Source organism: Tubulanus polymorphus, chromosome 2 (genome assembly GCF_964204645.1).
Source record: "Tubulanus polymorphus chromosome 2, tnTubPoly1.2, whole genome shotgun sequence".
NCBI lineage: Eukaryota > Metazoa > Nemertea > Palaeonemertea > Tubulaniformes > Tubulanidae > Tubulanus > Tubulanus polymorphus.
Window position 1 is genome coordinate 15,250,099 of NC_134026.1, and position 23,827 is coordinate 15,273,925.

At 36.8% G+C, this 23,827-nt stretch overlaps 1 protein-coding gene across 4 annotated transcripts in view; it reads left to right on the forward strand.

The window, feature by feature from the left end:
- LOC141900770 (structural maintenance of chromosomes protein 6-like) overlaps window positions 1-23,827 on the forward strand; it is a 255,440-nt gene that overhangs the window by 31,243 nt on the left and 200,370 nt on the right. For all 4 annotated transcript variants that reach the window (XM_074787796.1, XM_074787797.1, XM_074787798.1 and 1 more), the window contains exons 3-5: window positions 4,438-4,552; window positions 16,015-16,120; window positions 18,487-18,623. In XM_074787796.1, the coding sequence (XP_074643897.1) occupies window positions 4,438-4,552; window positions 16,015-16,120; window positions 18,487-18,623 (358 nt within the window). The remainder of the gene's footprint in view (window positions 1-4,437; window positions 4,553-16,014; window positions 16,121-18,486; window positions 18,624-23,827) is intronic.

Consider the following 23,827-nt stretch of genomic DNA (forward strand, 5'->3'; position numbering starts at 1 on the left):
TCTGATTTGAACCCAACGTAGGCCCTCTCTCTACTTGTAGGCCTAAGATCTTGAAATAGGATAAATAATGTTATGATGAAAAAGGCATAATGGTTCGGAAAAAATTGAATTCAATTTGGCTCTTGGCCCGGCAAAGTTTGCTTTTGAAATATCCTTTTGATTAGGCCTAGTTACACATTTTAAAAGCAAATATCATTTTGCATCAAACTAAAAGCGGCTTTGTTGAGGAAAACTAAAAGCGGCTTTGTTGAGGAAAAGATTCGTTTGAGTCGTAAAATTTATAGCCTAGAACCAATTTCTTCGTCAAAGCGTGATGCGCAATTTTGACTGGGTCTTATTTCCACGTGGTAGTGGACAGAAAATTTGAATAGGCCTAAATAATAGAATAATCTTTCTTAGGTTTCATGATAAAGATGCAGCATTAACATAGATTAATGCTTATCTTTTACAATTAGGCTTATGTTTCAAAGGAAAACGCCCACAGTTGGTCGAACAGGGGTTAGGCATTGATGGTAGAGGGGCTGTGTGTGTGAAACAGAGAGATAAAAATGCACGGGAACGAGTTTGTCGAGTGGAGCTTATTATTCCATCAGGGATAGTGTAGTGATTAGTGTACTATAGTCATGTTATATATCAAAATGTTCCTTATTAGTTCCGCTGCATCGCTAAAAACAAATTGAGATAGGTTTCCCTGCATTTTTTTACATATTACATCACTTACAACGATAAACGTCCGTCGCCGACTGAAAAATTCACAAAAACTTCCGCATTGAGAGCGCCACCGCACCAATTCAAATTGGATCGGAAACCCTCCAGCGATGCACTCTATGATCTTTAGAACCTGTCTTTGCTGACTGGGAATAAGATATTTCTCAGCGCGAAGGGGGTGGGGCGCAGCGTCACCAGGTCCCGCTCCGCGAGGAAGCTAGATTTTCAAAGAAATGAGTGCACGCGACGGCCGTGACCACTTGTTAGTGACGTCATCAAGAATGATGGCTCCGAGGATCCCCACATCACAGGTTACTGTGAATAAATGGAATTCGACCATTCAAAAGTTCAAAATGTACTTTCTTGTTTTGTAAAACAAGTTTATTCATGTCGTTATATAAAGCATTTTGATTGAAACATTCTTTAATAATGTTTGTTGAGTTTAAAGCCAATTGTCGTTGTGTAATTCGATACTAGTCACTGACATCAAAGTTTTAGTTTCTGTTCACATGTTTCGACTTATAAATATCCAACTTGTATGTTCTATCTTTTAATACAGGCCATGTGATTAATTGCGTATCACTCCATTAGTTTAAAAAGAGAGCACATATTTCGATATTGTTAAATAATTAACTACATTTTTTTCTGTCACACGTTGATTTTTACCCATCACCTATAAAATTCAAATGTACGTGATGTATTCTGTAAGCTATGTAAGCTTGTTCTTAAAAATACACTATGAATTTTCAATTTGTACTGACCATAATAGTTTATTTTTCGTAAATAAAATTTATATTTTAATTAAATAATTTCAAAATCTTTTCTATGCCCTCTGCAACAGAAAGTTACTAAGGACTATTACATATTCAGATGTACGTTGATAATTGATTTCAATCCTCCCTTCAAATAATTGAACATTATTTCGGTAGATGCAGGTGGCGCACAATCATAATACATACAACTCATCAAGCTGACAAGTCGTTTCCGTGACCAATGTTACAGACGGGTAACCAATCTACTCGACTCCGCAGACAATAAACAACCCGAGTAACCCCCAATTTGACTATAACTATAAATTATGTTATGTTAAACCGCATTGGTGTGACTTGACATGTCAAATGCGTATCCCTTATTGATATATTTCTATTATCCACTTTTCAAACTATGAATAGCACGCCTGCTCAGAAAACCAGTTATCGCTGCTTTGCAGCTATATTTTTTTTTTGTTTTTCTTTTTTAGCCCACTTGGGACTTGAGTCCCAGCAGGCTGTTGCGCTCACTTTTCGTCCGTCATCAGTCTGTCCTTTCGTCCATAGACGGAATCCAGTTATTTCTGGAAGGTTTGAAGACGCTTCAAGTTAATGTCTTGATATTTGGGTTACACATGTATCTTTCCTAGACACATCTTCAGCCCAAAAACTGGCCCTGTCAGAATCAAGATGGTCCACTGGCAGCTATTGTTATTCGCCAAATTCAGCATTTTTCCACGTTTTTTTTAAACTTTTTGAGGGAAATTTTGAAGATGCTTTGATCAATTACCTTAGTCTATCGTATATATTTGAATCCCCCAAGGGCCCATCAGCATAACAAAAATTGGGTCGATCGGACTCAAGATGACCGTCCTATGACCTTTGAGTACTGTAGCTTCCTACTGGTTTGCCATTTCTCATTGCAATTGCTGATGGGTATTCTTTGGAAAGGGATGTTTTATACCTCAAGGTTTTGCATATGGTCACCAGGGGGCATTGAAATTGTTAGATGGAACATATTGAAATTGTTAGATGGTTGAGCATTTGAAACCACTTCAATGCCCCCTGGTCATTCCTCAAACAAAGTATTGTTTAGAATCAGATCATGGATTTATCAGATTTTCATATAATACATTTACCACCGTAGGATGCTTGGTAAGTAATATTTTGAAGTAGAAAAATACGTTTAAAAAGTTATTTTTAACGTATTGTAAATGAGCTGAATTGCTGGGAAAACGCATATTAGAACCACAAAAAACCACAAATTTTTCGGGGGAAAACCCCTGACCTTGATACAGGAATGGCCGTACCACTAAAAAATTGCTTCCGTCGGCCTTGCCATTCTCCAATGCCTATGGAGCTGAATTTTAAAAGAGAGCCTCGTTTAAATTTATATGAGCTATTTCGCGAAAGCCTGATCGCAAAATATCTGTTTTAAAACGCCAATCAGAAAGCAAAGATTCCTCTATGATTGGCTTAGCCGCAGAGATCAGCAAGCGTTCACCGTTTTACTTTCGGGTTTTATTTTAAGATCTAAAATTGAATTTCAATATCGATTTCTGTGAAATCTTTAGTTGATTTGGTTTTTGGGAGCAATATCTTTATTTGCACTACAGAAAATATCATTGACAATCGTGCAAAGTCCGGGAAAAATAGCTCAATTTAGCCCACAGAATGCATCATTTGCTATCTTATGAAAAGCTGACAGGCTGGCCATGGTGCCCCTTGGGGCTTTTGTATTATTCAAACCAATCGTTACATTGGAATAAACTAAAGTAAGAACATTATAATGTCTTTCCAGAACAAATAATGTATTTTCACAATTCCCCAAAGGATTTTTCCGGATTTTCTAAAATGGACCATTTTTGGCTGGGGGAAAATGTCCGTTTAACGCCAATGGTAAGAAAAAAACAGCCCTGGAAACCCTGGAAATGTGAATTTGTTTTCACTGATAAAACTAACATCTCATGCATCCACTTACTAATATTTAGTCAATTTTAAAAACTCCCTATGACCTTATTGTCCTCTTGTTAGGATCAACTGTGTTGATCCTTATAGAATGGTCCTGAGAGTAATTTTCTGTTAGCTCTTGGTGGCACAAATAGTAACCACTGGATATACACAGCTGATTTTTTGTCAATAGGTGGAAAATAGATGGTGAAATTGATATGGCCGGTTTCGTCCATCAGCTCTAAGTCGTTTAGAAGTAATAGGAGAAAAAGTGCAAAATTTCAATAAATTTTTTCCCATTCTACTAATCGATGCTTGACCTAGTTTTATGACATCACAGGGAAAGCCCTTCAGAAGAGCATCACTCGGAAATCCCTCTAGAAGGGCTTTCCCGGTGACATCATTATAGAGAACTGTTCTACCACATACTTGTGACTCATAGGGAAAACCCATTACCATGTATATCAACTAAGTTGAACATGCTTACTACACAGTGCACCATGATGATTTCATCTTAATCAGCAGTTTATACGTCAATGCAAATCCAAGAACAAATCAATTTTTGTGCTCAAAAATAAAACGTCCTCAGTAGATCCTACTGGACCCATGGTCCTTTATTTCAAGCATGGCGTATCTTTTATTTGCATGGCGGTAAAATACTATAGCACGGCGGGCCGGCGTGCTAAAACCCCTCTCATTGAGGCTCAATGAGAACACTGGTTATGGGCCAAAAGTTAATTAGTATCAAACAATGGCAATTTTCTTATTTCATTCGCATATTTTGATTTGAACAACTTCACATTATGTCATTATGCGTCACCATCTATCAGTGATATTTGGTCTTGGATGAATGCGTAAGTGGCTCAGCAAGGACTAAATACTATATTGCAATAATGCATGAATGGCACCGAACGAGTTTGATGAATATTTTAGTAAGACTTATAAAAAATCGAAAGGAACTTGTAAAATATGCTAACTAATATGCAGTGATGCTGTACTTTAATTCACTAATATTGATTGTATATTTTAGTCTGAAGCAGAAAGTGGTATCATTGAACAAGTACGGTTGAAGAATTTCATGTGCCACGATTACCTTGAGTTTACCTTTGGACCTCATGTGAATTTTGTCGTTGGAAGAAATGGTAGTAAGTTGAATTGTAGATGGTGATTGTGGAGGTGGCTCATTGGTTTTGAGAAATCCACTTTGCAGGCAGAACTTGTTCTGACCCTACAGTCAAAACATTTCGACTGATTTTCTTTTACCTTTGTATTTGGGTTTGTGGAAATAGGATGAACCCTAATATGACTTAAATATGACTCATATCACCCTGAAATCAATTAATAAATAAGTCCAATCGGGCTTGAAATTTGTCGCGCTTTCCTGAGTTAGGGGAGGGTGACCTTATTTTGGCAACGTACCCGAATTCGGCACAGATATAAACAAGTCAATTGACGCGATACCTAATATGGCAAATCGTATATCAATGGTTGAGGTCAAAGGCCATATTCTTGACACCCGAATGTTGAAAAAATTTCATTGGTTGTGGGAGGAGCTTATGTTAATTGCGCCTTTTATGTGTCGCTGTTTTTGCTCGGATTTGACCTAGTTTCGTATTATTTTTGGCTTCATCCACGATCGTTAATATAAATTGAAGGTACATAGTACAATCTTAAGTGATAAAAAATAGCTTTAATTATCGACTTTATGCTTCAAAGATTGATTAGCAGCCGATAATATACTTGTTTTACTACTTTTACCCGAATTCGGCACTCAGTTTCAAAAATATACAGCTGAATTCGGCATTCCGAATTCCGTTACATTGACTGCTGAAATGATGTTCCTATCTCACTTCCATACTGGTAGCATACTCAATTCAATAAATTTTTTCACTTACCACGCATCAACACCATCTAAAATGACTATGTATCCAATCCATTATTCTCAAATCAAGCAGACAGCATAAACTAATGATTTACAACTTAAGACATACGACATCAAAGTTGAAAACTTTTTTTAATGAAACGATGAATAAATTCAATTCAATTTGTACTTTATTGATCCAATTATGAGAAAATATTAGAAAAAAATAATTTTATTTCTTGAAATGTGCATTCTAAGTTCAAAGGCCTCCATCAATATTATTTGAAGCTATATAAAGTGACAGTTTCTGCAAGGAATGGAAGAAGTTATCTATTGCAGTGTTTTCAATAAGAGCCGGGTCCCGGGTCCTAGACCCGTCTGTCGTTGGTAAAGGACCCGTCTGTTTTTTTCCCCAACGCGCTTTCGTTTTTGGGACCGCGATCGGTTTCTTGCGATTCTTAGTACATCCAGTAAAATGACATCGGTTCCTGGCGGTTCTTAGTACAACCGGTACTTGGAATTTTACAACAGCGTCGCTCATTGGCCAATATCGGCTTTGACATATTACAACGAATCAGCGTCGCTCTCTCTCATGGAAAGAATGCGGAAATAACTGGCTGCTTAGTGATTAACATTATACCCAAAAAAACAGCAAAACAGGCCGAAAAACGCAGTCACGATGAAGCGGAGCTAAGGTCCGGCCACTGGATTGTTAAAATATTTCAAACGTACGTACATATGAATGAGTGCTTGTTCGCCAGGCGAGGGGTAGTAGAAAAATTAACTTTGCAAAGTCAATGTTGTCAATTCATTTCGGACTTTATAGTTAGGCCTAAATTTCTATCAATGGGCCTTCCCTAGACAAGGCCTCTGACATCTAATATTAATGTATGGCTTGAAAAAAAAGGCGCGCAGGAAACTGCCAAGATCTGTAAGCAATAAAGTTACCCCCTCTACCTCTGCTGGGATGACATCGTCCATAAGTGTTCAAACTGAAGATCTTTCAGTTGGAATATCAACTGTTGGTGCATCAAGTCTCGATTCAACAACAGTTCACATTCCATATGAATTCAGTGAAGTATCTGAATCTGAATCTGAATCTGAATCATCAGATTCATATCAAATGGTTTTGATGGAACACAAACGGCTTTTGGTCGGTGTTTAGAACCATCGGTTTTCATTAGATTTTGAATCTGATGATTCAGATTTTGAAGGATTTGAATCTTTTTACAGGGTTCGTAGCGATCATGGAAAGTGCTTAATAGTGCTTGAATCACAAAATGCATTTTCAAGGCCTTGAAAATGCTTGAATTTTCAAAATTTCAGTAAAAATCATTGGAAGTCCTTGAATTTTTAATGTTGTCCAAATTTTGTCAATTAGTTTGTTGTATTGACTTCAATACGCCCGCGCACTGCCAACCACGTGTGAGAGTGCTGTGATTCTGTACTGTCAGCGTGCTATAGACTGCGTTAGCGGCCTTTAAGGCTTTGCAAGGCCCACATGGAAAAGCGCGCTATAACATTTGTAAATTTTTTTTATTTTCTCCTCTTTTTTAAATTTGTTTAGCTTTCTTATGATTTTTGATTGTTCTGCTTTTCCGTGAAATAAATATTGAATTGAATTGAATTGAATTGACTCGTATACACTGCTGACATGTGTATATATACAGTACAAATGTATTAGGCATGTGGCTCACTGCTGACAATGCGTATACAAATCTATTAGTAGACACGTGGCGGCACTACCGCTATCGCGCGCCGCGTACATACAAATGCCGTTGTGATGAAATAAACAAACAAAATACTTCAAGATAATTCTAAATAGATTATTGGTAGTAAATAATGACCTCACATTAATATAAAGACCGTTCTTGATTTTGACGATCTTTGGAGCATTAACTATCGAAAAGTGATTTTTTATGGCAGGGTATCCCGAGCTGATCATGATTAAGCGTTCAGCTGTTATCATTTAGACGTTTAAGCCGGTCATCGAAATTTGTTGGATTCAAAATTAGATAGGCCAGTATGGGAAAGTGCCATTTCTCTGACGCCTGGTTGGTGCATGAATCATACAAAAGTTGGATTCAACGCAGACCAATTTCAACAGAAGCTAGGTGCAAGATATGCGCCAAAACCATTGACATATCTTCGATGGGAGAAGCGGCTCTAAAGAGCTAATTTCAGCCATCGAAACTCAAAAGGAGCAAATTAATCGATTGTAAATAGGTCGATAAGCTGTAATTTAATTTTGTATAATTTTGTTATTTTTTGCTTTCGATAGTATGGCTTTTTGATGGCGAGGTCTACTTGTAGTTCCGTTGAAAGGCCCACAGATTTCTTGTTTTAAAGTAAAAAATTTCTGATACATGTAGTAAATCTTTCTTAAAATAAAGCTGAAAGATTCCAAAGTTATCAAGTACTCTGCTACGCGTGGATGTTTCTTTATGATGATTTGCGTTTGTACTTTTAAATTTCTGCAATAAAGGAATTTTCATTGCAATAAATTCGCCTTAAATGCTGTTAAGTGTTTATATGGTATTTTTCAGAAAATAGTACTTGAATTTTGTTGAAATAGGTCATTGAAAGTACTTGAATTAAGTTGGGCCTGGAGGCTATGAACCCTGTTTTAAGATGTTATTCCACAGACGGCAGGGGAGAGCAGTATCATTGATTTTATTTTCTTCTATTCTTCAACAAGAGGTTTCGCCCAAGTCTCTTCTGGACTTGAACTGTGAGTGCTACTGGGACTCACAAAAAAAACCAAAAAGCTTCTAGGGATAAAAGAGACACCCCCTCATACACCAGACGCTTCAATCGGCTTTCTGACTGACTTCCACACCTCAATGGGGATGCAGGCCTTCGTTTCAGGCTCATCTTTTTTGTCTGCGGCAAATTACGGGACCCTCCTGTTTTTCAAAGGGACCTGGCTTGTCAAATTATTATTGAAAACACGGTATTGAGATTAAACTTTATTTTTATATATAAAGGGGCGCGCGATGAAAATACCCCTAATGTTGGGTACCAAGTTGTGACCGATCTCACTGATATTGCATCTCCAGGACAGGCCGTATTTTGTGACAATTTCTTTACATCCTGTAAACTTTTGGCAGATTTGAAAGCTTGTGGTATTGGTTGTTGTGGAACTGTCAAATGTAATCGGGAAGGTAACCCTGATGAATTGAAGATATTCAAAAAATCTACGCGGAAAGCCGTTCTCGTCGAGAAATCATCCTTATTCATGTGGAACGACACCACCAACATATTGGCGGTTGGATGGTTTGACAAGCGCCCTGTGTGTTTGCTGTCCAGCGTTGATGCATCTACAACTATTGTCAAGAGAATTCGGGCAAGAAATGGGGAAAATGGATATCGGGAGATCATCAAACCCACTGCGATCGACAACTAAAACACGTATATGGGAGGTGTTGACAAGTCTGACCAGTTCAATTCATATTTCATGTTATTGCATCGATCGTGCAAATGGTGGAGGAAGGTATTCTTCCATTTACTTGTTACTGCAGTTACCAATTCTTATGTTTTACATAAGGTCTCAGACCCAAATGCAAATAAGAGACTAACTGTAAGAGAATTCCGCCTCTAACTTTGTGATGAACTTCTGGAAAACCATCAGCCTTCATCATCCACCCCCGGACACCGCGTTGCTGACCCCCCACTGCGCCTGAATGGTCTTGCCCACTTAATGGAGAAGACTAATGGAAGACCTGATTGTGCAGTTTGTACGATAAGAACTGGCAAAAAATATGCATACCGTAAACAAACACAGAAACAATGTAAGACATGTGTGCCCCATGCCCCATTATGTGATATTCCATGCCATGAGATCTACCACACGGTTTCAGACTACAAAAGATACTACAGGGAGAATTATCACCATTAAATGTAAATAAGACTTCATTTCTTATTGTAGTGTTTATTTCAGCATAAAAAACAATGAAAAATAAATTTTTCTGAGGTATTCATTGAAAATCTCTGGAATGGAATTGAATTGGACACAGTTATTCGCCTGTAATTTGCGATGAATCTTTTCGAAAATTAGCTTGAAGATTGGGTCTGGCGAGGTTTCCACCCCTATTGTAAAAAAATGTAATTGGTGATCAAATATGGCTGCCATTGGGGTGGCCATCTTGAATTTCTTGTTTGCACGATGCAGCCCACAATTCTTGATGGATTTCCACAAAATTTGGTGTGAGGATCAGGGTAGGTAAGCTCCGAGCTATAAAATACACCCACTTTGTGTTTTGCGTTGTTGCAAACTGCTCATGCATACATTATTCTTGCTCATGCGAGCAGATGTTACTGCTCATGCGAATATCTTAAAATCATATTGCAATGAAGGCATGAGCTTAAATTCTTGCTCGTGCATGTCAAAGTACATGTCGAAAAGGTTCATTAGAAACATTGCACCTACGGCCAGTGGTACTGTCAAAAGGCCGAAAAAAGCGTAGTTTAACCACTCAACGGAAGAAGAAAATAATCGGAAATGTTTGCCTATCGCCAATAATGCTAATTGTAATAACAGTACACCTTTGACAACAACAACAACAACAAACCACAACAGCAACAACATGGTAGTTTGTTTCTCGCGTTCATATTCTATCCTTGCTCCCCAATCAATCGTTGATTATTATCTGACTGAAGTTCTAATATAGATTCTGGAGTTATATTATAGCCTTTTTTCCCACTGGTCAGAACTGGTTTGAGCTGGAATTTCGTGTAACTTGCTCGCAAAGTTGCTCCAGCTATTGTTTTAAAACCAGTATAAACTGGATTTGATTGCAAACTGCTTACAAATGGGCTCGGGTTATTGTTTTAAAAACCAGTATAAACTGGATTTAATTGTAAACTACCCACAAATTGGCTCGAGTCTATCAATTTTATTAACACATATAGATCTTCAAATGTACAACAGTTTGAAATCCTCAACAAGAATTACATATCATTAATGGAGAAAATCATATAAAGTTTTTAAGTAAATGCACAGTTACTTCAATGATTACGTCAAATTTAAGAAGATTTCAAATTTATGATACAAATAATTAAATCAAAGTACTTGTAGAGCCATTATTTGTTGTAAAAATGTTAAAATTGTTATTGAAATGTATTACGAAATTTGTTCTCTGGTTTTATTATGATGTGAAATTAACTACATCACAAACTTAATTGGTACATTTTTTCCCTGGGAGAAAAAAGAACAGTCAAAGAACAATTTTGGAATTGAACTTGGAACTGGCCACATCATTGTTTGGAAAATTCATCCATTTTTAGCAGTTCTAGTAGATACTGCTCTATTTGGGTGTTCACATGTAGATTTGGCCAATATTTTCTCGAGATCAGTTGCTAAATATGGGCTGCAATTTATCAGAAGATGCATGTATATATGTGCAGATTTTCATATTCTAACTCAACTACTAAACCGCCACAATTAGGGGTATTTCTCCAATTATTGTGTTTCAGAAATATCAGTTCAAATTAGTGGCATTAATTCGTTAAGTCTATGGTTAACATTAAACTGAATGTCCATTGCCATTTGGTAAGTCTTTTTTTAATAGCTTGGTTTATGGAAACCGCCTCCCGAAATTTGAACAATTGTTATTTTTATTCCTGTCTGTGGAAGGAATTCAGTGAAAAGATGAGCAAAAAAAAAGATTTTTAACCTATTGTAGCCTCGCGAACAAATTTTTTTAAATATCGTTATCCAAACTGGAGAAAAGCCTGTAGCAATGGCCCTAGCAACGGGACGCTCGCGTTTGTGCAGTGATGTTGATGATGTCATTCTGAGAACATGTCGCTTACGGCATACTCAGAAGCGTTTTAATACAATGCTCATTTTCGTCAAATATTGCGCTAATTATACCGTCTTCTGAATACCTTGGCTGTGTGTAGTTATGAACTGTTCCCACAAAGGCAGCGACAAATTTTAGTGGCCAAACCACATATTTGGCCCTAACATGTCCTTGATGGACCGCAAGGAGGCAAGAGGAACATCCAGCCTAGTGTAAACTAGCTTCGCACTTTAGAGAAGGATTCTCGCAAATATGACGGAACATATAAACTTTGATACACAAAGCTTATGTTTTCATGGGCTTGCATGCTTGCAAGCCCATATTGCTATCAAACGGATTGATAACTTGCTTGGGGAGTCTATAACTTTCGTTAGAAACTTTCTTGGGCTCTGATATTTACACACATTTAATGCAGTTATAAAATCTAGGTTCCTTTCGTATATTAGCTATATCGGTAGTTTTCATTGTTTGATGATTTCGTTTAATCGTTTTTAGCCCACTTGGGACTTGAGTCCCAGCGGGCTATTGCTTCCACTTTTCGTCCGTCGTCCGTCCGTCCGAAGACGGAATCCAGTTATTTTGGGAAGTTTTGAAGACGCTTCAAGGTTATGTCTTGATATTTGGTTTATACATGTATCTACCCTAGACACATCTTCAGCCCAAAAACTGGCCCTGTCAGATTCAAGATGGCTGACTGGCAGCCATTGTTGTTCGCTAAAATCAGCACTTTTTACACATTTTCCAAAATTTCGAGGGAAATTTTGGAGACGCTTTGATCAATTCCCTTGATCTTTGGTTTATATTTGAATCAACCAAGGGCCATATCAGCATAAGAAAAATTGGGTCGACCTGACAATTTGTGATGGGTATTCTTTGGAAAGGGATGTTTTATACCTGAGACAGGTATTTTTGATCAGCCAATTATGACACAATTGGCGGCCATCTTGGTGTCATCAGTACTCACTTGAAGGTGGGAAAAAGTTTTTCCACATTAAATTCATGCCTAAGCATATTGTGTTACTATATTCAATTGGGAAGTTGTAGCCCATAACGTGTTTTATGATTTTGGTGAGTTTCAAGGTCATTGGTTTTTGTATGTGGCCACCAGGGGGCGTTGAATAATACAATAACTTAGTATTTCTATATTATATTTGTACCTATGCATATTTTGTTACCACAATCAATTGCAAAGTTTTAAGTCATGACATCTTCCATGATTTTGGTGACGTTTAAGGACATTAGTTATTCTATATGGTCACCAGGGGTGTTGAATAGTAGAATAACTTAGTATTTCCTTATTAGATTGGTACCTAGGCATATTTTATTACCATGGTCAATTGCAAAGTTGTAGTTCATGACATCGTCTATGATTGTGGTGAGTTTTTAAGGACATTAGTTATTCCATATAGTCACCAGGGGGCGTTGAATAGTAGAAAAGCTTAGTATTTCCTTATTAGATTGGTACCTAGGCATATTTTGTTACCATGGTCAATTGCAAAGTTGTATTCCATGACATGTCCTACGACTGTGGTGAGTTTTAAGGTCATTGGGTTTTGCATATGGTCACCAGGGAGCGTTGAATAGTAGAATAACTTAGTATTTTCCATATTAAATTGGTAACGAGGCATATTTTGTTATCACAATCAATTACAAAATCATAGCTGCTGACATGTTCTATGATTGTGGTGGATTTCAAGGTCATTGGTTTTGTTTGTGGTCTCTAGGGGGCGTGATGTATTGAAATTGTTAGATTGTTGAGCATTTGAAACCACTTCCCAAGTGGGCATGGTGTCCCTGGACCCCTAGTATTTATTTCAGCAGCGCATACCAACCTTTGTTGAGCGTGCGTGATTGGTCTTGAAATTGGTATTCATGCGAGGCATAGTGCTGCCGACAATTCAATTCATTCTTTATTGACACAAAATTTCACAATATAACATTAACTTTCACATTTAAAAAAAATTCTTTTAATTTTCTTTTACTTTCATTGAGTGCTTGCGTTAGTGGCCATTTGAAAAGTATGAACATTTATATTTTTCAGTTTTAATATCTTATAAAACTTAAAACCGCTTTTCCGTAAAATAAATTCTGAATTGAATTGAAGACTGGTTCCCTTTCTCTTCAAAGAGCCAGGGGGCGGTAGTTTTTGGTGGCAATAAACTTTATCCGATGATCGTAGTGGATTGTCATTTGAAGGAAATGCAACTTATTCTTGCTTAATGTCTTTATTATTTTAAAAAGAAAAATCGTGGCTCCTTTCTATTTTCATGACCCACATCACTGTTAATGTGTACGACGTACTGGCTGGCTACGTTTATGCAGCACACATTACTATTGTACGGGATGGCGCAGGCTGGTGTCGGATACTACATGAACAAGTTTATGGTTTCAGGACGATTTTGTGGTCCAGTACTGGACAAAACTATCTCTGCCCACATAGATATTCGTGATGTATATATCAGTCCTTATATATCATCCCCTTGTGGTTAACAATAGAGGGAATGACTTTTAAATAAGGATGAATGCTTGCTTCACGACCTAGAAATATGCTGTACTCTATAGTCACAAATTCCTTCGTTCTGAGGCGTCTGGTCCAAATTAAATGGAATAATTTCGACTGTTTATTAATAATAACTGTTGGCTTCCTAAACATCGGATGTTTGATTGGAATCTGATGTATTTGAGTCACTATTTTGCACTTTAATCGCTGTTAGTATCACTGGTTTCTATACACTACACCATGTTGTTTTTGTCTGGGTTCTCAGAATGACGTCACACTTCTGGGTTGGGAATGAATCAGCACGGCCGATCAAAAGTTTCGCTTTAACAGTAATTGAAGAATGGAAAATCAATTTCTTCAAATGAATAGGTTATAATTGATGATGAAAAATACTTTTTAAAACCTCAAAAATCTAAATAAACCTCTTCATGACCCCGTTAAGTATAAAACCTAAATGAAATGTATAAATCAGTTGACTGACAACAGTAAACATGTATTGTAAAATTCCATCGGTTCGGCCATTCTCTAAGATAAGTTTTCACTTTAAGATGCCATTCCTGCATTCTGGGTACTCGAGGTGGTAGCAGCACCTTACACACTCGGCAGATAGATTCGATTTGTAAATGCACGCCGGGAAAAATAGCTTTTATTATCTTTTTCATGCGTTGAACACCAAAACAGTGATCGAATTTCGTCGTAAATTGCAATATTGCAATGGTTTTTTGCCGCTGCTGTAGTTATTTGGAATTGAATGGAGCGGCCTCAGTAGCTCAGTGTCAGTGAGATGTTGCATCCACTATCAAGTGCTGATTGGGTTTGAGAACCTGCTGGCTCGTAGAGTGTGGGGGCAACACTTCAAGGGCCGTTCCATTGTGAGGTTAAATTTAATGAACAATCCAATAGGGTTAGTCTTGGAAAAGCAAGATCCAAACGACGTATAGCCAAACAAACAATTATCAGCCGGCCTCAGTGATACCAACACTGGTATCGCTTCTCTGCAATGTTTTGATTTTTGCATGCGTATGTTCTACTGGTTGATCTACATATTATGCATCAGAGGATTTTGCAGTTGCATTTAGAAAAATCGTTCCGTTTTTGTTTTCATTATTCAGTAGGGCCTAACAGTTCATGCGAAAAAACTGGGGTTTTGTATCCAAATCCTGTTTGATATAAATATCTTGGCTGGAACATGAAGGAAACATCAGATAAAACTAGTTTCGTCTTTTTACAGAATCGCAATAATGAGGTTTAACAATACAAATAGGCTAAATTGTTCGGAGAAAAGAAATTCATTTTTCAGCGTGAATAAAAGTCGTACTGGATAAATTTAACCTTTAAGTCTGTAGACCTCTGTAAGTCTGTGTAAAGCATTAACCACTTAATACCTTACCACAGTATAATCTCCCAATGCTTCAAGGCGCATGGCCCTCTTGTTATGCATGTTGCTTCCTTAAAGTCGCAGAAAAATGTTATTATCATGCACATAGCTTGGTAAAAGTCACAGATTATCCAAGGTAACATTGTGAAAAACACCACAGAAAATTTGCAATTTTCAAAAACTATTCAAGTTTCAAAAATAAGAATATTGAAGTATTTTATCACATTATGCTATGAAATCAAATTTGGGGGATTTTTTTTTCGGGGGATCGTTACCCAATCCTATATGGATCAACGCAAGCACCAGCTGTGTATGACTACTCATTGAGAGCATATATGTCAGTGTGTTTAGCGACAACGCGTTGTGGGGGGCATACTGTATTTACTTCATCGTCCGTCTGTCCGCAGTGGTTTCTGTGCCCTAGCACCTAAACCTTTTGACAGATTTTCTTCAAATTCAACAGTTATGATATGAGGTTAGTAACTGCTTAGATTTCGGGTCCTGTAGGTCCAAGGTCAAGGTCGCAGGAAGTCATTTTGTAAATTTCCAGGGATGAAAATCTTGGTTGTAGGTCATTTTTATCTTTCTTGAGATTGATGTAGATCCGTTGAGTAATTGATATGGTTTGATTGTTAGATCGTAGCATACTTAAAGAACAGACCATAAAATCGTCTCATAAAACCATTGCTACGATCTCTGAAATCTTTTTTTACAACATCATTGCAAAACACCGCTGTTGTCTAGAACCACTGTGCAGATCCGCGCAGTGCGGCAAATCTATATTTGGAATCTGCAATTCATCCAACAAAGCATAGCCTACGTGCTCAATAAAAGTGGCTTTAGTGGTAGATTGGAAGATTATAGATAGGGGCTCCTCAGGGACTCTACTATTCATTGACAAGTTCATTTAAGTATGAACATGTTCTAGTGATTTTTATATCGTCGGAGCCATACGAACGATCAACCGCGTGGCAGCAGTCCCTCGTCAACAATATCCTGCAATCCATTTATGACCTATAGTGGGCAATAAACTTGAAAATTGAACTGCTGTATTGTATTTCTAGGTGGCAAAAGTGCTGTTTTGACAGCTCTAGTTGTTGGTTTAGGTGGAAAAGCATCTGCAACTAGTCGAGGATCTGCAGTGAAAGGGTTCATTAAATTTCACAAGCAGTAAGTATGTGACAAGGAACGTTAAGTCGAATCATGGTGCACAGAATGTTTATTGGATTATTTAGAGGTGTCCGTGGACAAGAAGTTAAATAGATGTCAACATGCCAAATGAGCAATCTTTTTCTGGCACCCTCTTGTGTGGGTGCCCTAAAGTGGTCACCTTGTCAGTTGGTCTAATTACATTTCCGGATGATTACCATTTTAGCCCCTTTGGGACTTAAGTCCCAGCGGGCTATTGCGTTCACTCCAGTTATTTTGGGAAGTTTATAAGACGCTTCAATGTAAATTCTTGATATCTTGGTTACACATGTATCTACCCCAGACACATCTTCAGCCTCAAAACTAGCCCTGTCAGAATCAAGATGGCCGACTGGCAGCCATTGTTGTTCGCCAAAATCTGCACACTTCACATATTTTTGAACTTCTCGATGGAAATTTTGAAGACACTTTCATCAGTTTCCTTGATATTTCACGACCGTTGCCGAGATAGGAACTCTGCCAACAATTGGATTAGTTCTTTTCGCCGTGGATTTCTGGCGCACCGATCGCGCTTAATGCTTATGCATTAGACCAGACACCTGATACGGGTGTATCGATAGGGCGACGTACATGCGAAGGATTCGAATCTAAATTTTTCTAAAATCAATATAAGCCACAACTGAACAAAACCACATTTTGATTGGTCGAATTCCTGCCGCTACGTATCCTGGGAAATTGCTCAAACCAGGAAGTGAAATGTTTTTGTGAATTTTCCGGTCATTAGTTTTTGCATATGGCCACACGAGGCTTTGAATAATACAATAACCTAGTATTTCTATATTACAGTTGTACCTTAGCATATTTTGTTACCAGAATCAATTGCCAAGTTGTAGCTCATGACATCATCCATGATTTTGGTGAGTTTAAGGATAGTAGTTATTCCATAATGGTCACCAGGGGGCGTTGAGCATAACTTAGTATTCCTTTATTATATTCGTACCTAGGCATATTTTGTTACCATGATCAATTGCAAAGTTGTAGATCATGACATCATGAGACAAGAAGATAAGAGTAAAATAATGATAGCTGGAAAACAATAGTAAAGTAAGCAAAGATATAGATTGAAATAACTTAAAACTAGACCCCTACTTTAAATGAGTGTTTGTTTCATTGGTATTCAGCTTAAATGAAGTACAATTGATGCGATCGAAGACATTCGAAACCTCTTGTCGATTACATGGTTGGCTTAGTTAAAATTCCCGGAAAAAACTGTTTTTGCTCTTAGTTTGGCATACACATTGCAATGACCTTGTTTTGGGGTGCGTCTCTCAGGCGCAGATCCAGGATTTTTTCCAGGAGGGGTTTATAATGAGTCTTAATGTTAAATTGCCGACTAAAATTTCTGATTGGGGGCCTATGTATACGGAATATTGTTTGGCCAAAAATAAGATGATATGGTACCGATTATGTAGTACAGTTCGCCCGCTTTGTCGTGGGTACATTCCTTTAAGAAAACCATCTAAAATTTTTTTGGTAGCCGAGCAGGGGGGTCACGACCCCTGAAATCCCCTCATTGGACCCGCGCCTGACTCTACAAGCGAATGATACGGATGCAGCGATATTAATGATAATTATGTCATCCTGGTAGCGCATGTTGACATTCTCACTCGGCATTCTTATCACTCAGTGTGCGTCATTAGTGCTCACACTATTATGTACAAATTTGGTAGCTATAATGAGGTTAGTTCACAGATGAAACCTATGAAATACTAACTTTCTCGGTCATCCAATATGGCTCCAATGATGGACATTTTGAATTTCTTGTTAGGGCCCTACATACATCTGATAAGGTGCGCTTTCTTTTAATCTTGGTTTATGTATTAGGGTAGGTCCATGGATGAAATCCATTGACAATTAGCCTTCTTAGTCTTCCAATATGGCTGCCACAGTGGACATATTGAATATCTTGTTAGCGCTCTACACCCATCTGATAATGTGCGATATCTTTTAACTTTGGTTTTATGAAATGGGGTAAGTCTGTCCAGAGTTATTAGTCTGGTATTCTTGTTATGTTCGCTTTAATGCCTGGGAAGGTGTGCTTGTTGTTTAGTCATGTATGTTGTCGAATAAAGTCAGTTTTAGTTGAGTATATGTAAGCGTACAGTCCTCTTTACTGCTTTTCTGTCCAATTTGACAAGGTCCATGGCTGAAGCCTATCAAAATTTAGTTCTCTTAATCATCCAATATGGCTGCCACATATGGACTCATACTGGTTCGTAGGTACTCATGACCTAGAAATGAAAATGGCCCATTGCTGCCGGAAATCAGTTAAACCTTTTTACAAGTATTTGATTTAAATGACATTTCATGAAAATATTTCATTATAGAATGGCAGAGGTTACTGTAAAACTAAGAAACCGTGGTCCCGATGCCTACAAACATGGCGAATATGGCGATACAATCAGTGTGGAACGACGGTTTAATACTGATGGATCAAGTCAATATAAGATAAGATCCTATGATGGTAATGTATTACAAATGATAATAATAGAATTTCGTAAAATTCTTAGCTGTACCATATGAGTACCTACGTATATTTGATTATAATTATCATCTCGTACTGTGTCTAAAATTCCATGTTGATGCCCGTGGTAGTTTGCAATATTTGCTTTACTGCGGAGCTGTGATTATAGCACCCTCGAGTGTGGGCTGTGAAAAGTGTAAATTATTGTCGTTTCACTGAAAGGTTTTCATCATAGCATGTCATTAGTCGGTAGATGGCATTTCTGTCAATAATTTTCAGTAAAAATCTTTTATGGTTGCAATTCATTGTTTTTGTGCAATTTTGAGTCAAAATTTTACAGTTTTTTCGAAATAAATAAGGTAAGGTAAAATGAATACAGATCAAGTTTCATCATTAATCTTTGCTGATGATGAGTTAGGAGACGATGATTTAGAGCTAATAGACAGTGAATCCAGCGGATTTATAAAACAGTTCAGATGATATTTATGATATAGGCGACGCAAATGAAACCCTTTTTAAGCCAAGTCCTTGCCATGCTCTGATGAATCCGACAAAAACTTACCAATGCTATGTACCTAAAATACTCAAACCTGGTATCATATGAAAGGTCCTGATATTGTCTACAAACTTTTCTCTCACTGGTAAGCTATAGGACTGATGGCTTTGAACTAAATGACTTCAAATATAAGTTGTTGAAAAGCGCAACAATGGCTGAAAATAATTAAATTTCTAGGGTACTTGCAGTGTAAAAAACTTGAACTTAATAGGGTTAAAAAACATGCAGGTGGACCAATATTGTGAAGTATTTATGAATTCAATTCCAGCTTTCAATATGGCTTGCTAGCAATGATCCTCACTCCTAGCAATGATCCTCACTCCTCGCAATGATCATTCTCTGGAAAGGGATGTTTTATACCTGAGACAGGTATTTTTGATCAGCCAATTATGATGCTATTGCGTTCACTTTTCGTCTGTCCGTCCGTTGTAGCATTCGTCCGTCCGTTGTAGCATTCGTCCGTCCGTCCGTCCGTAGACGGAATCCAGTTATTTTGGGAAGTTTTGAAGACGCTTCAAGGTAACGTCTTGATATTTGGGTTACACATGTATCTACCCTAGACACATCTTCAGCCCAAAAACTGGCCCTGTCAGAATCAAGATGGCCAACTAGCAGCCATTGTTGTTCGCCAAAATCAGCACTTTTTACACATTTTTGAACTTTTTGAGGGAAATTTTGAAGACGCTTTGATCAATTAGCTTGATCTTTCGGATATATGTGAATCCCCCCAGGGCCCATTAACATAACAAAAATTGGGTCGGTCGGACTCAAGATGGCCGTCCTATGACCTTTTTAGTGCCCAAAAATGTTAATTTTGGCCCGAATTCTGAGTCCTGTAGCTTCCTACTGGTTTGCCATTTCTCATTGCAATTTGTGATGGGTATTCTTTGGAAAGGGATGTTTTATACCTGAGACAGGTATTTTTCATCGGCCAATTATGACGCAATTGGCGGCCATCTTTGTGTCACCAGTACTCATTCGTAAGTGGGAAAAAGTTTTTCCACATTATATTGATACCTAAGCGTTTTTTGCAACCACAATCAATTAGAAAGTTGTAGCTCATAACGTGTTCTATGATTGTGGTGAGTTTCAAGGTAATTGGATTTCGTATATGGCCACCAGGGGGTGTTGAATAATACAATATCTTAGCATTTCTTTATTATATTCGTACCTATGCATATTTTGTAACCACAATCGATTGCATAGTTGTAGCTCATGACATCATCTATGATTGTTGCGAGTTTTAAGGACATTAGTTTTTCTATATGGTCACCAGGGGGCGTTGAATAGTAGAATAACTTAGTATTTCCTTATTATATTGGTACCTAGGCATATTTTGTTACCATGATCAATTGCAAAGTTGTAGTTCATGACATGTTCTATGATTGTGGTGAGTTTCGAGGTCATTGGGTTTTGAATATGGTCACCAGGGGGCGTTGAATAGTAGAATGACTTAGTATTGCCATATTAAATTGGTAACGAGGCATATTTTGTCATCACAATCAATTACAAAATCGTAGCTGCTGACATGTTCTATGATTGTGGTGAGTTTCAAGGTCGTTGGTTTTTGTAAATGGTCACCAGGGGGCGTTGAATATTGAAATTGTTAGATTGTTGAGCATTTGAAACCACTTCACAAGTGGGCATGGCGTCCCTGGACCCCTAGTATATATGGCCACCAGGGTCGTTGAATAATATAATATCTTAGTATTTCTATATTATATTTGTACCAATACATATTTTGTTACCACAATCAATTGCAAAGTTGTAGCTCATTACATCGTCTATGATTCAGGGCTGCCAACCCTCCCGAATTATTCGGAATCCTCCCGATTTGCGTGAAGAAATTCCGACGATACGATCGGGTATACAAAATTCCGACTTTTTTTTCTTTTTCGGCGATGTCCGATTTTCCACCCGCCAGCGCGTTGTAACACAATATGATGATTTGGTAGAACAGAATTGAATAGGTGGGGAATTTATATGCACGCCCGTGGTGGATGAGTGCGTGGCTATATACTGTGTACGTGGGTCAGGCGATAAACAGCGCTTACTAGCGCGCGCGTGCGTGCGTGTGTGTGTATGAGAGTAGCTGTGTTATTGATTTTATCTACGCATGGCGTACGATTATTTCGTAGTAGGAGAGCAGCTTTTTAATTTGTTTCAAGAATAAAAATAAAGTTCATTCGTTTTAAAATACGTTGTTTTCAATCATTTTTGTGAAAATATTATGACATGTGGCTAAATGTGATTGTTATTGTCAAATTGCTCCGCATCGTTTCGGAGAAGAATCGGTTTACTGCGGTAATTAGCTCGTTTTCGCAGCGCGATTAGCATTCGAAGATCCGGGTTAGATTTCAACGTATGGACTCTTTGAAATGTTTCGGTAAGCAATTGCTTTGCTAGTTTGAACCTTAATGTTGTCACTCTTGTGTTAGTTTGATTTAAAAAGATAATTTAAGATGCTTTTGAGCAGTGCATCTCAAAGTAAACTTTTAGTTCGCATATTTGGCAGATGGCAGCACCACCGAGTAGCATGTAGATTTAGAGACTTTTTACTGTTTGTATCTTTCAGTTCTGTACGTGGAGTCTCTCTTGGACAGTATCGTGGAATTGATGCTGGAAATGGATATATTCGCATGACAGCTGTATAGTGTTATGTAATTCGTTTGACAATTTATGCCAGTTTTATGTTCTTATTTTTTAGTCTATTGTATATTTTTGATAAACACTGTTGATTTTTATCTTTCATAAAATAATAAAGAAAAAATACATTCTGTAGAATTTGCTGATTTTTTATTTTGCTAATAATTCCATATTTTCATATCCAGCTTTCATATATTACACGTGAAAGGTATTCCTAATTGAAAGCAAAATATTCCTACTTGGAAAAGTCACAATTTCTTCGGTTTCGATATATTCCTATTGAAACCTTCAATATTCCTAATTAATCTGCCATTCATCCCTAAATGGAATTTTGAAAGGTTGGCAGCCCTGATGATTGTGGTGAGTTTTAAGGAAATTAGTTATTCAAGGGGCATTGAATATTGAATTCTTAGATTGTTGAGCATTTGAAACCATATCCCACGTATGCATTGTGTCCGTAGACCTCTAGTGCTAATTGATGCTTGACCTTGTTTCTTGATAATGATGTCAATATGAGAACCCTTTAGCATTCAAGTTCATTATACAGAGAACAGACATTATATTGATTGTTCTGCCATTTGCCTGGGGAGAACCTATTACAGTGCTTCATCAGTAATAGGGGTAATGGGCTTTCAGATCAAAGGTCGAACGGTCGAGCTCATTAAAAAACAAAACATTAAAAGTAATTTAAAACTATAATATATTTTCATAACCGTGTGCATTTTATATTAAAACTAAATATTTATTCTAAGATATCAATAATTTAAAAAGCATATTGTATTAAATCAATTGGTCGCTCCACTTCGCTACCGCTCCGCTCCGCGAATAACATATAAATTGATAGATTATTCAATATAAAAGTGTTATTAAAGTGTGAGTAAAAAAGTAACGAGTAATTAACGAGCTCTTTTAAATAGATATATAGATATATTTTAAACATATTTCAATATTTATATTTGTATGAGTTAGATTTTTAAACATAAAAAGTGTGAGTAAAGTGTGAGTGAAATAATTCATATTTAAATCATTGAATATTTATATTTATATGTGTTAAATTCTTATTTTCAGTATAAAAGTAACGAGTAATTAATGAGTGAGATAATTCATATTTAAAACAGTGAATATTTATATTTATGTGCGTTAAATTCTTATTTTTTAACATAAAAAGTAACGAGTAATTAACGAGTTGATGAAAATATCAATTTTAATAACAAAATTACTTATAAATATGAATGAACAGATACTACAGTTCAAAGATATCGATTTAAATGAATTAGAAAAATATTTTACAATTAAAAATTTCATTCCTATTAAAGATTTGATTAAAACTGCGCGTCTTCGTTTTCAAGTGAAAAATATTACTGAATTAGTGTTTAAAAATCACTATCTGATAATAGAGTTATCGAATGATAAAGATAAAATCTTATTCAATACAATAATTCCAAAATTCACAACATTTGATGGAATAGATAAACATTTAATAATTACAGATGAAATGCAATCACTTTTTAATGATGAAAGTACATTATTAAATCATAAAACATTATTTTTACACTTACGTTATTGCCCATTCAGAGAATGCTATGTTATGTTTTTCAGATTACAAGAAAAGAGATTTATCCCTGACATTCCAAATGAAAAATCATATAAAGATGTTGGAATTCAATGTAATTTAGATAATGAAATTGTTGCGCCTAAATATAATCCTAATGAAAGCGTTTTATGTAATTGTGGAAAATATTATACTCGAAGCAATAAATCACACCATCTTAAATCAAAATATCATAACACATATTAAAGATAAAAACTAATAACATAACCGATGATTTAAAAACATTAAAACATCATTTTGATTTCAGTAACTATCCTAAAGATCATGAATTGTTTAGCATGAAATGATAAATTGTTTGACAGTTGAAGTGATAAATTGTTTGACAGTTGAGATGATAAATTGTTTGGCAGTTGAAATGATAAATTGTTTGACAGTTGAAATGATAAATTG